At 37.8% G+C, this 14,154-nt stretch overlaps 1 protein-coding gene across 2 annotated transcripts in view; it reads right to left on the bottom strand.

Annotated features, from left to right (window-relative positions):
• Positions 1–14,132, bottom strand: part of ncapg (non-SMC condensin I complex, subunit G) — a 57,325-nt gene extending 43,193 nt beyond the window's left edge. The window contains exons 1-6 of one of the 2 annotated variants that reach the window (XM_059988931.1): positions 14,049–14,132; positions 8,338–8,463; positions 5,434–5,637; positions 4,234–4,462; positions 2,189–2,334; positions 1,122–1,206 (exon numbers count right to left, since the gene is read on the bottom strand). In XM_059988931.1, coding sequence (XP_059844914.1) covers positions 1,122–1,206; positions 2,189–2,334; positions 4,234–4,462; positions 5,434–5,637; positions 8,338–8,451 — 778 coding nt within the window. In that variant the 5' untranslated portion in view covers positions 8,452–8,463; positions 14,049–14,132. Of the gene's footprint in view, positions 1–1,121; positions 1,207–2,188; positions 2,335–4,233; positions 4,463–5,433; positions 5,638–8,337; positions 8,464–13,602; positions 13,633–14,048 lie in introns of those variants that run through there. The other variant, XM_059988932.1, reaches the window with a different exon arrangement.
• Between the last annotated feature and the right edge of the window lie 22 nt (positions 14,133–14,154).

Below are 14,154 nucleotides of genomic sequence, written 5' to 3'. Positions count from 1 at the left end.
TTATACTGTAACTATTGTTTATGTCTTTTTTCATCTGAAATGGAATTTGTATGTTTGTAATTTCTTTATTAATATATCATTTGTATTCTGTCCATATTATTAATAATAATAAAAAGATTTAGAAAGAAAGAATAAAATAACAATTAAAACTTTTCTTTAAAATTTGGCATTCATGATGCTTATAGGTTTTAGCATTAATAACTAAGCCACATTGCAACAGAAAAAAGCAGTTTTGAAGTATGCCAGAAGTGAAGATTTTCTATAAGTTTCATCTCAGCAAACTTTTATATTATGTTTCACTTTATTTCCTTATGGTCCTTTTGTGTTTACATTAAATTACATTTCCATCTCAAACATTTCTCTACTTTTAAACTGCATAATTGTTTTGCCTCATTATCTACAGCTACTTTCATTCCTAGCAGGAATAGGTACATTTCAACTGAGCTAAACTGTACATGACTTGTGACAATAAACACACTCTTTTGTCATAAGGAAATATCTTAGATTCCATTAAGTACCCTCTGCCAAGCAATATCACCATCCTGGATCTAGAAAGATAAAATCCATGAAAATAATAAGAGTAAAACAAGATCACATCATCATTTGAAGTATTTCCATATCTAGAGCATGGAGTGAATCTTAAAAACTTGGGCAAGATACTTCTCAGAATTCTTTAGTACATTATATAAGTCAATTGTCTAAAGTGGCTTATCCTACTAAAGGCATGGTAGTATAGTAACTTACAGGATTTGTTGCCATTGACCTCAAGAGAACCAATTTCAAATACATACTCCATCAACAACTGCTTCAGCACACACAAAATGCTGGAGGAAGTGTCTGGGCGGAAATAGTGGATATTTTGGACAGAGACTTTTCATCAGATCATAATTGCTTTTTAATTGTTTGTTTCCCTCTATAGATGCTGCTTGACCTGCTGAGTTCTTCCAGGATTTTGTGTGGCTTCCAGCATCTGCAGAATCTTTTGTTTCTCAGTTGTACAGCAGCCATTGTGAAAATTTAAGTTCCATTGACCAACAATAGATTTCTCTGAATAAGTGTTTTATATGAAGCCTTTAAAATTCCATACATTTTAGTGACAACATTATATGTTGATAACTTACCCGAACGGTCAGTCAAACCGTGCTTAAGAAGCTTTACTCTCTGGGCAATGGAAAATGCTTTTATATGTATTTTTTCCGCCAACACCTAAAAGACACAATTGATGACATAGCTGAATTTGTATTGTTCAATTTTTATGTTAAATGTTGAAAAGTTGGTGTTAATTTAAACAAATTATCATTGGCAAAACATATGAAAATCTCTTTTCATATTGATAGTAATTTATTAAAAAATGCATAATTAATCTAGACCAGTATTCCAAAATATTTTATAGATGAAATTAAGAGATTCTGAGGGGTAATCATATGAAAGAAATTAGTTTCAAGGATCATCTTAGGGAGAGAATTGCAGAGCTTGGTGCCAGTGCACCTGGTATATAAAATGAGAGAATGATATACTGTACATTTAAGATATAGGTCTATGTATTTGGTGCATAAGCACTAATCCCTGTACCTTATATCCAGTTCTTCCATACACAGAGGCCCACAAGCATACACAATAATATCAATTGGCTTGAATACATGTGTTGAAATCACTTGCATAGGCCTGTAGTGAATACTCCAGGTCCAGACAGGATGAATCAAATTTACTGACCAACTTAAGATCAGGACTGAGGATTATTTTAATAATTTTATTGTAAAGGAAGCTCCACTTTATTTGATAGCTGTCATGAACTCCAAGACATCCAACTTCTTCCAGGTAGGTTAATCTTTGAGCATTTTTTCTTAGCAGTGCAACCTATCTAATCCCTTCATCATGGATGTCTTCAAAGCATTGCATATCTTTCCTTTCCTAGATCCATTCTCCAACCACCTATGCAATCAAACCCTAGGTCTATTCACAAGTCACCACTACGATATCAAACAACAGGTTAATTATCCCCAATAATCTTTCCTATACTCTCTTACTCTTGTTATCATCTTTCTGAGGTTGACCCTCTTCCCCACTTCATGACCTGCTTCCCAATGAATATTCACGCTCAGTATTGATTTGATAGAACAAAGAGAAGGAACCAGGTACAGGGAATAGCATGCATCAATATTCATAGCCACTTTTTAAAACCACCCACCTCATAGGCCAACTTTCTGACATTATCTTTAATGTCCATAGTGCGTCCAATGATTTTAGGAAGAGTCTTGGATGATGGTGCAATGCAAGACAACACTGCTCTTCTCACCTCTGGATTGGTGTCACATTCAATCAAATACATGTATGCTAAATAAATTACATTGGGTTAGTGTATTTTAATTAAAATATCAAAATCTTCATCACATTTCATCAAGACAATAGGTTGACACAGGTTGAGTGCCGCTTATCTGAAATGCTTGAGGTCGTAAGAGTTTCAGATTTCAGATTTTGGAATATATAAAGATAGCCTGGGATTGCCATTACTTCCAACTCTGAATTTGTGTTAATGGTAAGTAGTCTTTACCTTACACTTGTTCATCGCACACATGTACAGATGCAGCAATTCTGCATGTTAGATTTTCATGATCTTGGCAAACTCATCAATTAATTTCTCTGCTACTTCATGATCAGCAGGCACTTTATCGCCACAAATCTTTAAAAATGTAATGCAATTACTTTTCTTAAATTTCTGCAACAAGCCTGCTGAATATTTACAATTACCTTCAATTTTAAGTTCGTCAAGATAGATCTTTGCTTGTTTCATGATCAGCATACCATTAAGTGGCACATGTTCTCTGACACTGACAAATACACTCTTTCAATACACAATCAAGATCTTCATTTGTTGCTTTATGCAGTTTTTTTCTATTTATATTAACTTGCTCTTTACATATGTGAGGTCAGTTCTTGGAACTGTCTGTGGTGTGCAGAAATCCGCACATCACCAGGGAATCCTCCTAGCATCTTGTGGGGGTTTCCATTTGTGGCGTCAGGTCAGCGTTCATAATAAATTTAGATTTTGGAGGCTTACAGATTTTGGAATTTCAGATAATGAGTACTCAACCTGTGTACATTAACATCTTATTTGAGTCATAGACATAGAGTCATGTAGTACTACAGAACAAAACAGGCCCTTTAGCCCATCTAGTCTGTGCCAAACTATTAATCCACCTAGTTCCCTTGACCTGCACCCGGCCCATAGCTCTCCATACCCCTCCCATTCCATGTACCTATCCAAATTTCTCTTAAAAATTGAAATTGAACCCAAATCAACCACTTCCACTGGAAGCTCATTCCATACTCTCAACACCAAGTGAAAATGTTCTCCCTCATGCTCCCCTAAAACATTTTACCTTTCACCCTTAGCCAACAACCTTTAGTTCTAGTCTCACCCAACCTCAGTGGAAAAAGCCTACTTGCATTTACCGTATCTATCCATCTCATAATTTTGAACACTTCTATCAGATCTTCCCACAATCTCCTATACACTAAGGAATAAAGTGCTAATCTATTGAACATTTCCTTATAACTCATCCTTGCAACATCCTTGTTAATTTTTCAGCACTCTTAATTTTATTAATATCTTTCCTGTAAGTAGGTGACCGAAACTGCTTAGAATATTCCAAATTAGGCCTCACCAATGTCTTATACAACTTCAGCGTACATCCCAACTCCTGGACTCAATACTTTGACTTATGAAGGCCAATGTGAGAAAAGTTTTTGTCACCACTTTCAAGGAATTATGGATCAGTACTGCAAATTCCCTTTGTCCTACTGCACTTCTCAGTACCCCACCACTCACTGTCTAAGTCCTACCCTGGTTTGTCCTCCCAAAGTGCAACACCTCACACCAGCCTGCATTAAATTCCTGCCATTTTCAGCCCATTTTCCCAGCTGATCCAGATTCTGCTGAAAACTTTGATAGTCTTCCTTTACTTCAAGAACTAGCTGTTTCTGTACGAAACTCCAATTTTTGAAAGGGAGTTACTTAATTCCCCTGGGAGTTCCAGGGAGATACTTAAAACTCTGAAAAACAGCATTGGAGCAGGACTGCAGTGTAGCCAAACCACTTTTGTTTCAATCCTGAGGATGGTGATATTCCAGTATGTACACCATGCAAAACATTTACAGAATTATATACAGTTTTAAACAGTTAAAAATTTACAAGAACAAATATTCATATGCATTGGATATTTGAATTCATACCATCAATTACTGGACAACTTTCATTAGTGGGATCCTGAAGTCTGGCCAAGGCAAGCACAGCCTGTATTCGCACATTTGGAAACTTATCTTTCAACCTCACAAGCATGGCTTCATATATACGATCATACAATTCATCATCAATCTGGGCATTCTCTGACATACTACCAAGAAGGCGATTGATAAGTTGACAGGCACGGAATCGAACGGAATGGCTGCATGCACTGTGAGACTGTTGAGAAAAATTTAAGGTGAAAAATCACAGCAAAACATTAGAAAATTTTAAAACAAACAAACAAAATGCTGGAAAAAGCTGAAGTGACAGGCAAGTAGAAACTCGGTCATCCTTGCAGGCTGAACAAAATGTGCTACCAATCACACAACCTGCATTTCATTTCTCCTCTTTTAAACACATGCAAACATTTACACAGGCATAAACACTCACAATAACAAAGACACAACTGTTTGTGTCATTGGATAATGGATGAAGAAGATGTAAAAGAGTAAAAGTTGCATTTTCCCAAGTGCCACCTCCTGACACAAAGGAATAATTTACAGGAACTATGAAGCAACAAGAACAAAGGTGTTTGAAAGCCTACGGGCAGGAACAAACCTAGCTCCTCAGGGCTGCCAGGTAACTGTGCTAACTTCTTCATATTGCACATGCCTATACCTTTGTTTTTTTTAAAACTTCTTTTGTACTATAATTGTGAAAAAATTGTCACCTTAACCACTTTGGTCTGTGCTGCATTAAATTCCCACCATCATCTCAACCTCACTACAACCCAACACAATTGCTCTCTCACTTTTCCAGTTTTGCTAAATGGTCCTAAATTATTCCTCTCAACACTGACACACCTTGAAAAGCTGAGTACTGTCCACATTTTATGTTTTAAATTTCCAGCATCTGCAATTTTTTATTCCAACTAGTAAAATTTATCTCTTTTGAAAGATGCATTTGTAACAAAATAGGACAGGTTCTAGTCTGTAATCTTTGTATGTCAACTTGTCAGATATTATGAAAACTACTGCTTTTGTTAAATTCTTCTGTGTATTACAATTTCCCAGGACACTGCTAATACTAAATCTTACACAAAATACAGATATTAGTCTTTTGTTGGATAAATTAAAAGTAGTACTTTGAAAAATAAAATCTGAGAATAAAAAGAAACAAGTATCTGTACCTTATGAAAAACACCATACCTTAAGCAGAAACTGAAAGAGGTAAAGCATGAAAGAGCTTTCATCATCATCACTTTCTTCCTCATCCTCAGGTTGTTCAAATGCAGTTGCAAACCTCGCAACAAACTCAATCACTCTTTCTACTGCTGGTTCCCGTTTATAAATGGTCATGGGATATTTCAGCAAATTGATAAATTCTTCATGAAAAGAACTTTTAAGTTCATCCTGCAACATTGTTAAATTTATGATTAATAAATGAAATGGGTTAAAATGAGTTATCTTGGGTACTGTAAATGCAACAAAAAAGCAGTGCATCAGAAACACCACTCAATCCAGCAAAATTCTCTACTGAGAATAGGATCTTGCACAATAAGCCCTCAAATTAACTAAACTTTGCTAAAATAACCAAGTAATATAGCTATCAAGTAAACACTATATACTTCAAGTTATTAAATCCTGATATTAAATTTAATCAGATTTCCCTTCAGCTTCTTATGAGCTCTAGATTTAATCATCTTACCCTTTTATTGGAAATATATTTGCCCCAAACCCTTACTACCCCCTTTTAAACATCTCCCATTATTTTACAGGATTAATATTGGTAAATTGGTTCATTGTTGTCACATATATGGAGGTTAAAATCTTGTTCAAAACAGTGAAAAACTTGTTTTGCGTAAAATTCATATAGATCAATTCATTAGAACAGTGCATGGAGATAATAGAAGGTAATACAATAACAGAATGCAGAGTAAAGTGTTACAATTACAGAGAAAGTGCAGTACATGAAAACTAAGGTACAAGGTTGTAATGAGGTAAATTGTGAGGTCAATAGTCCATCTTATTGTATAAGGGACTTATCAACAACAGGGTAGAAGCCGTCCCTATGCCTGATGGCACACGTTTAGAGTTTTTTAAATTTTCAGCCCAATAAGGCAAGGTGGTATTAGAGAATGTCCGTTAAGGATGGGGTCTTAGATCACACTGGTTACATTACCGTGGCATCAAGAAGCATAGACAAAGTACATGGAGGGGAAGCTGATTTCCTTGACATGCTGAGCTGTGTCCATAACACTCTGTAGTTTCTTGTAGTTACAGAGAGCAGTTTCCAGGCAAGACTGTGATGCACTCTACGGTACTTTAATAAATATTGGTGGGTATCAAAGGGAACATGCCAAATTTCTTTAGCCACCTGAGGAACTAGAGGCACTAATGAGCTTTCTTGGCAATAACATCTTCATGTTTGGACCAAGACAGGCTAATGGTGATGCTCACTCCAAGGAACTTGAACCCGTCAACCCTCTCACCCTCAGCGGTGTTGATGTAAACAGGAGCATGCACATCCCCCCCACCACCCAAAGTCAATGAATAGCTCTTTTTGTTTTGCCAACATTAAGAGAAAGGTTGTTGTCATGACATTTATTCACTAGACTCTCTATCACATCATTATCTGAGATAGGACTCACAATGGTGGTATCATCTACAAACCTGTCAGAAGAGAACATGGCCGTCGTGTCTGTATAAGTAGGGGGCCGAAGACGCAACTTTGAGGGTGTTGAAAATAATTGTGGCTGAGGTATTGTTGCTTAACCTTACTGACTGCAGTATGTTGATTAGGAAATCAAGGATCCTATTGTAAACAGAGGTGTTGAGGTCTTGAAGCTTGGAGATGAGTTTACTCGGAATTGTAATATTGAAGGCAAAGCTATAGTCAGTTAAGAGTAGACTAACATTCCAGTTCAAGTAATTATTTCCAATCAACTCTTATTATAGTACCTCACAGCCACACTGCCAAGGTCAGGCCACACCTCTAAACTTAGTTGACAGAGAAGAATGGCACTTGTAAGAGAAGCTATTATGAGGCCAACAATCACTGTATGAAATGCAGAAGTCAGTTGCTGCAACTTGAGATGAAGTTCATGGCTCCACAATCTCTAGAGTCTTGCACAATGGAAGAGTGACAAGGAAGAAGCCCTGGCTTAAAAAAAGCATATCCTTGCCCGTAAGACTTTGCAAAGCTTTACTTAGAAGATACTGCAAAGATGTGGAAGGTGGTCTTGTAGTTGGATGAGACTCAAGTGTAACTTGTTGGCAGTAAGTTACAACTTCAACACTGAGCATTACATGTGGCATTTACCTAATACTGCACATCAGTCAGGTAACACCATTGCTACTGTAAGGTACGGTGGAGGTAGCATTGTGCTAAGGGAATGCTTTTCAGCGGCAGAAATTGGGAACCTGGTCAGTATTGATGGGGAGATGAATGCTGCTAAATACAGAGGGATCCTGTATAAAAACCTGCTAGCCTCTGCTAAAAAGCTTAAACTGGGGAGGAAGCTCAACTTTCAAATCACACTGCCTGAGCAACCATGGACTGGCTTCAAATGAAGAAAATTAATGTCTTAGAGCAGCCTATCAGAGACCTGACCTAACCTGATCAAATATCTCTGACAAGACCTCAAGACTGCTGTCTACTGTAGCTCCCCAACTAACCTGGCACAGCTTGAGCAATTTTGTGAGGGGGAATGGGAAAAACTAATAAAGAGTTATCCAAGAATACTACTGGTTGTAATAGCTGCAGTAGGTGGTTCAACTAAGGGCTGAGCAAAGGGGTTGAGTACTTTTGAACTACTGACATTTCAGATTTTGAATTTTTAGTTTCTCATGCTTTACAATTTTCCTTGTTTTTTTGGGCTCTACCGTGATTCACAAGTAAAATCTTTCAGTTAAATTGGTTAAGATCCCTGATTGTAATACTAATTCATCTGATCAAAAGGTTGTGGACTGAGTACTTTTACAAGGCACTGTACGATTTTCATTCAGATTAAGACAGTAAAACTTAACAAACTGAAGCACACAGATGGTTGACACAAACACAAAATACAACAAATACCACAATTCTCCAGAACAAATTACACTCCAGTTTACCTGATCATATAGTTTCTTAAGACTTGCCACCAGCTTTGCCAGGTTTTGATGTCCTTTCTGGGCCATTTCAAAGGCTCGGCAAATTTGAAGCTGTTGATTCTTTTGTTTCCCCATTTTTCAACAAGGCTTAAATAAGCAATATACATTAAATCACAAATTTTTGTTTTAAAAAAGAAAAAATACTTTATAAAATGATGCATCATATTATTTTGAAAATTAAAGACCAAAAAGTCTACAAATACACTTCTCAGTCTAAGATTCCAATAATTAACAAACGTAAGTATTAGGCTGAAAAAGAATTAAATTGAAACTCTATTTCTCCAAGCTAGAAGTGAATCTAAATGTGGGGAATCAATTAGTCCAGATGGAATGTGGTCAATAATTGGCCAAACTATTTAATATTCTGATACAATTGGAAACGTAACCACTTCCATAAAGTAGGAACAACTATATGGGCAGCTCCTGCAAATAACAAGAGGTTCACAACCAGATACTTAAAATGCTTGATAAATCTTAACCAGGATAAATGTTTTACATGGAATACAACTTTTTGCATTCACCCAAAAGGCACAATAGGGCCATACAAAATAGTGTATCTGACAGAGCAGCACTCCTTCAATAATACAATGGAATTGTCCATCTAGATCAGCCTGTCTCAACCTTTTTGACCTGCAGGAACCCTTGAAATGATTTTCAGGTCTCAGGGAACCCCTGCATAAAAATTATTATATCAACAGCCCATGGTACATTAGCGTGATCATTAAGTCATAGATAAAATCCAAAAATAATTATCAATTTTGTCAACCTTTCTTGAACAAAAAAACAGGTACTTAACTGAGATTACCTTTCTTGAAGTTAATCACTTTCTTCCCCTTTCATAAATTTTAAAAACTCATTAGGCAAACATAATAAATCTCTGTTAAATAACTGGCTTAAGCCAAAATAGGATTTAATTTTTCTAAAGGTAGGCTTGGTAGATTTAACTTAAATACAGGTTGTAAATTGATTTTCATTAATGCTATTCACAACAAATTTATTGGCAATGTTGAATAGTAAAGTTACTAAAAACCGTAAGCCAAAACAATGATTAAAAATACAGCCCAAGACAATTTTACAGAAGACTTTGAAAAAACATTTTCTTGCTAAGTAACATGATCAGGACTAGCATGTGAAACCTGAGCTTGTTTTTGTTGCACAAATACTCACTTCTGGATCGAACTTAAGATAAGCACACACAGATTTCACCTGCAACTGAAAGAAGACTATTTTGATCCTTGCTCTTGATACTTGTTGAACAAGAAAAAGCTTGCTCACACATGTAACAAGCTGAAATCTGCAGCTAAATGTTCATTGCTTTCCTATGAAAGGCAGAATATGCTTTTTTCACAGAAATCCAGAACTGGCCAGGAGCAGGAGAGTAAATCTCATCTTATGTCCACAATCAGACTGCAGCTCAAAAAGTTCTTCCTCTTCTCTCAAAGTCAAGTTCTCAGGCTGACCAGAAGATTCAAAGAAAGGGTCCCTCACATATTCTTGTGTTGAAAGGTAGGAAAAATCCTGTTCAATTTTGTTCTGCAGTTTTACCAGGTGGTTTTCAAAAAGGCTCAAGACTTTCTGATATCCATGATTCCGGACATTTGCAAAGACAGGGAGGGACACAAGTCACCCTAACCACAATCTATTCCAGCTGCTACCATTCGGGAAACGGTACTGCAGCATAAAACCAGGACCAACAGGCTCTGGGACAGCTTCTTCCACCAGGTCATCAGACTGATTAACTTATGCTGATTTGAGTGTACTCTATATCACATTGACTGTTCTATTTATTATAAATTACTATGATTGCACATTTAGACAGAGATGTAACATAAAAATTTTTACTCATGTACGTGAATGATGCAAGAAGTCAATTCAATTCAATCTCAGCAGTGGAGGCATTTCAAGATTTCCTTTTGCAATATGATGTTTCCAAAGATTCCATTTCCTTTATAATCCAAGAACCTTATCACTTGAAGTCAAAACATTTTCTCCAAGACCTTGTTCAACTGGTTCATATGATGAAAAATGTCTGCTAAGGAGGCTAGTTTCTGCAGCCATTCTTCACCTTCAAAGCTCTCAGCAGAATCCAGCCTACTATCTTCTTGGAAGTACTCCTGCAATTCATCTTTCAGCTCAAACATTCTTTTGAGAATGCTAAGCCACTGGATTTCTGTATGTAGCAGGAGAATGGTGTGCTCTTTGGCCAGGTTTTCACAGTTTTTTAAATATTCTCAAGTGAACTAGTATTTGTTTAATAAGTTAACCATTTTTATATCATCCAGAACCTTTATTTCATCTCCAAGTGCTTTTGACATCAGTACCTCTCTATGAAGAAAGTATGTTGTGACGACGTCAGGAATTTCCTTTTTTATATAAGAGAAACAAAACTTCTCATGGAGCCAGCATTGTTGAGACACCATCAGTACAGATGCCAACACAGTTCCTTTTTTATTTCCAGATATGAAGACAAAACATTAAATATATCTTGGCCTTTGCATGCTTGGGGTAGCTCTTGGCAACAGACAAAGTTCTCTTGAATTTCACCGTCATTTACAAATCTTATAAATGCTACAACATGATTATTTCTTGGTGAAATTTGTTGACTCATCAACCTAGATTGAGAAGCTGTTCTTCAGTTTATCACACAAAACCTCTTCAGCATCGTGTGACATGTCATCAATACATCCATTTAGTGTACTGTTTGAGAGCAAAACCTTTTCAATTTTTCATACTGCATCTTGTCCTAGCACACTATAATTTTACATGCTGGTACTATCAGGCTCCCACCAACCTTTTCTTTTTCTGCTACTAATTAACTCTCTTCCTGAACCCTTTTACTATCTGTGACTTCATTAATAAAAGCTTTACTCTGTTTGTTTTGAGATTCCAATAGCTATTTAAAATAATCTGCAATTTTATGTGTCATATGGCTGTGGTTTGCAGTTAAGTGTCTTTTCAATTTTGCTGGAGCCACTGCTACATTTGTAAGTTGTTTTGCCACAGACTAGGCACAATGGAATAGGACAATTGGATCACCAGACAATGTAAAACCCATGGATAAGTAGCTTATCAGTAAACAATCAGCTTATAAGACAGACTTCTTTGTGTCTGTTGTTGCACTAGAGCAGTGAAATGACTCAGAAGATTGTAATTCTTCATCATAAACCTTATCAGAATTGTCCGTAGACCTACACCTAGAATCCTCCTCTTCATTGGATTACCTTTAGAATAAAAATTACCATCCAATTTTCTACTGCACCAGTAGAGTTTGTTCAAATCCTTAAATCAGTGGGCAGCACACAGCAGGGGAGGCAATTTGGGAGGGAGAGAACTCAACCAAGTCAGCACATTCCTACTGCGCACTGCCACACTGAGAGACCTCTAACACTTTGCTAACAGGGTTGCTCAGTCACTGTCCACCAGTATGAGCGCTAGCATCGTGCTTTGTGCAGAGTTCAAAAAATTATGTTTTTTTTTAAATCACAATCTCTCACAGAACCCTAGGATTCCAAAGAAACCCAGATAATTTTTCACCCAGATGTACATTTGAATTACATTCCACCCAAATTAATGAAGACAGCAAGTTCTGTAGTGCTAAATTTCATAAAGTACAGTAAGCCTTTAACTTTTGAGGGATAGATCTACCATGGATGATAAGAAAAGATGCTAATGAATCATAAACTATACTTCTTTTGAGAAGCTGAAACAAAAGTCATCTATCAAATGACCATTTTGCTAAATGAAAGGGCACTGGTACTCAAAGTTAAGTTTTCTACACCTCCTCTAACAGAGCTTAAGTTGCTTGCTGATGTAACAGAAAACAGTTACTGAGCTTAGATCACAGACTGAGAAAATAAATCGATTAGTAGAAAAAGACGGTCGAATCTAGAATAAAAACAGAAAGCTAGATGATCTCAGATGTTCAAGAATCTATCGAAGCAAGAAGTTGGTACTTTCTCCCCATGACCTTGTGATTTTCCTCTAAGCATTTCCATTTCTTCCCATATTCCAAAGATATATAGATCAGTAGGTTAATTGGTTGCCTTGGTTTAACTGGTGGAGCAGCATTGTTGGGCTGAAAGGGCTGTCACCATGCTGTATCTCTAAATAAATAAGAAGCTGTAAGTACTCAGCAGGTTGAGCAGCATTTGCAGAAGCAAGAAACAGAAGTTGACATTTTAGATCAAACTCTGCATCTGGACTGAGCCAGCGTAGAGTAGTACAAGGCAGACATGAGACAGAGAATCACAGGTGATAGTGAAATCAGGTGGGAGGGAAATGATGAGTCAATGGAGGGAGGGGAGGAGATACAAGAAGAGGGAGGAAAAACTGAACTGGCAAGTGCATGTGGGAGAAAAACAGCAAAGCTGTGGGCTACATAGTTGGAAAATTAAATGTTCATATGACTGGGGTAAAAGCTACCCAAGCAGGATACAAGACATTGCTCTTTTAATTTGCAAATAGCTACTCCATTGAAATAGAAAAGACAAAAAAACACACACACACACACAAAATGCTGGAGGAACTCAGCAGGTCAGGCAGCATGTATGGAGGGAAATGTAACAGTCAACATTTTGGGACGAGGCCTCAAGAAGGGTTCCAGTCTGAAATGTCAACTGTTCATTTCCTTCAACTAATTCCGCCTGACCTGCTGAGTTCCTCCAGCATTTTGTGTGCGTGGTGCTCAAGATTTCTGGCAGCTGCAGAATCTTTTGTGTTCTGAAAGGAAAGAAGAAACAAGTTGGTATGCAAGTGGGAGATAAAGTTAAAATGACATGGAAACATATAATGGTCACTGCATGTGCTGAAAAACAGTTGCCTGGAGTACACTTGCTTTCTCCAATATACAGGAGGCCACATCATGAGCATTCAAAATAGTGGAACAGGTTAGAAGAGGGACAGGTGAACCTTTATCACAGATTACATCTGCAATTACAGAGTAACTTCCAGTGGTCCTTACATAAACCAAGAAGAGGCAGAGGAAAAGATTTGCAGGATCACATTTAAGTTGGCGGAAATAGAAAATAATACGTTGGATGTGGAGTGTGTGTTTTCAGGCTCCCGCATCTCCTCCCTTGTGGTAATAAGATGACAGTACGTCCTGGGTGACAGGGATCCTTAATGCTAGACACTGCCATTTTGAGGCATTGCCTTTTTAGATGTCCTTGATGCTAGGGACGTTAGTGTCCATGATGGAGTTGAAGTTGTTGAAGATAAGGAACTTACCTTCTTCCTCTTTTTCACTACTAGGCTTACTCTGCTCCCTTCCAAGCTCACCACCTCCTTGCCGAGGTTGCAAGTCCCACTTCCTGACCTCCTGACATACCCTGCATACAGTTGCTGTGTATCAACTGTCCTTCTCCTATTGCCAGAGTTTCCCCTCTCCTCCAGTCCCCTCACCCTTTCTTACTAGGGCGACCTCCTTCCTGTAGTTGCTGAGGTTACAGCAACATCTCGAAATTCTCTCCAGTTGCCAGGGTTACACAATCCCTCCCCCTCCTCCCAAATTTGCAGGGCCTACACCAACCCCCTCAAAATTTTCTCCGGTTGCTGAGATTACACCACCCACGCCCACACTTCGCTCCGGTGGCCGGAGACCCCACATCCTCCTCCCGCTGCCGGAGTTCCGCCATCCCAACTTCACTCCGATTGCCGGAGTTACCCTCTCTCACCTGTCCGTCCAAATTTCCAGCTTCCCAACAACCGCACCACAAACGACCGCCCGAAATTTCAAATCGGGTATCGCGAGATTCCCGAGGCAACGGCCGGAAGTGCTGC

This window comes from Hypanus sabinus, chromosome 14, assembly GCF_030144855.1.
Source record: "Hypanus sabinus isolate sHypSab1 chromosome 14, sHypSab1.hap1, whole genome shotgun sequence".
Taxonomy (NCBI): Eukaryota; Metazoa; Chordata; class Chondrichthyes; order Myliobatiformes; family Dasyatidae; genus Hypanus; species Hypanus sabinus.
This window is presented reverse-complemented; position numbering and strand designations above follow the sequence as displayed.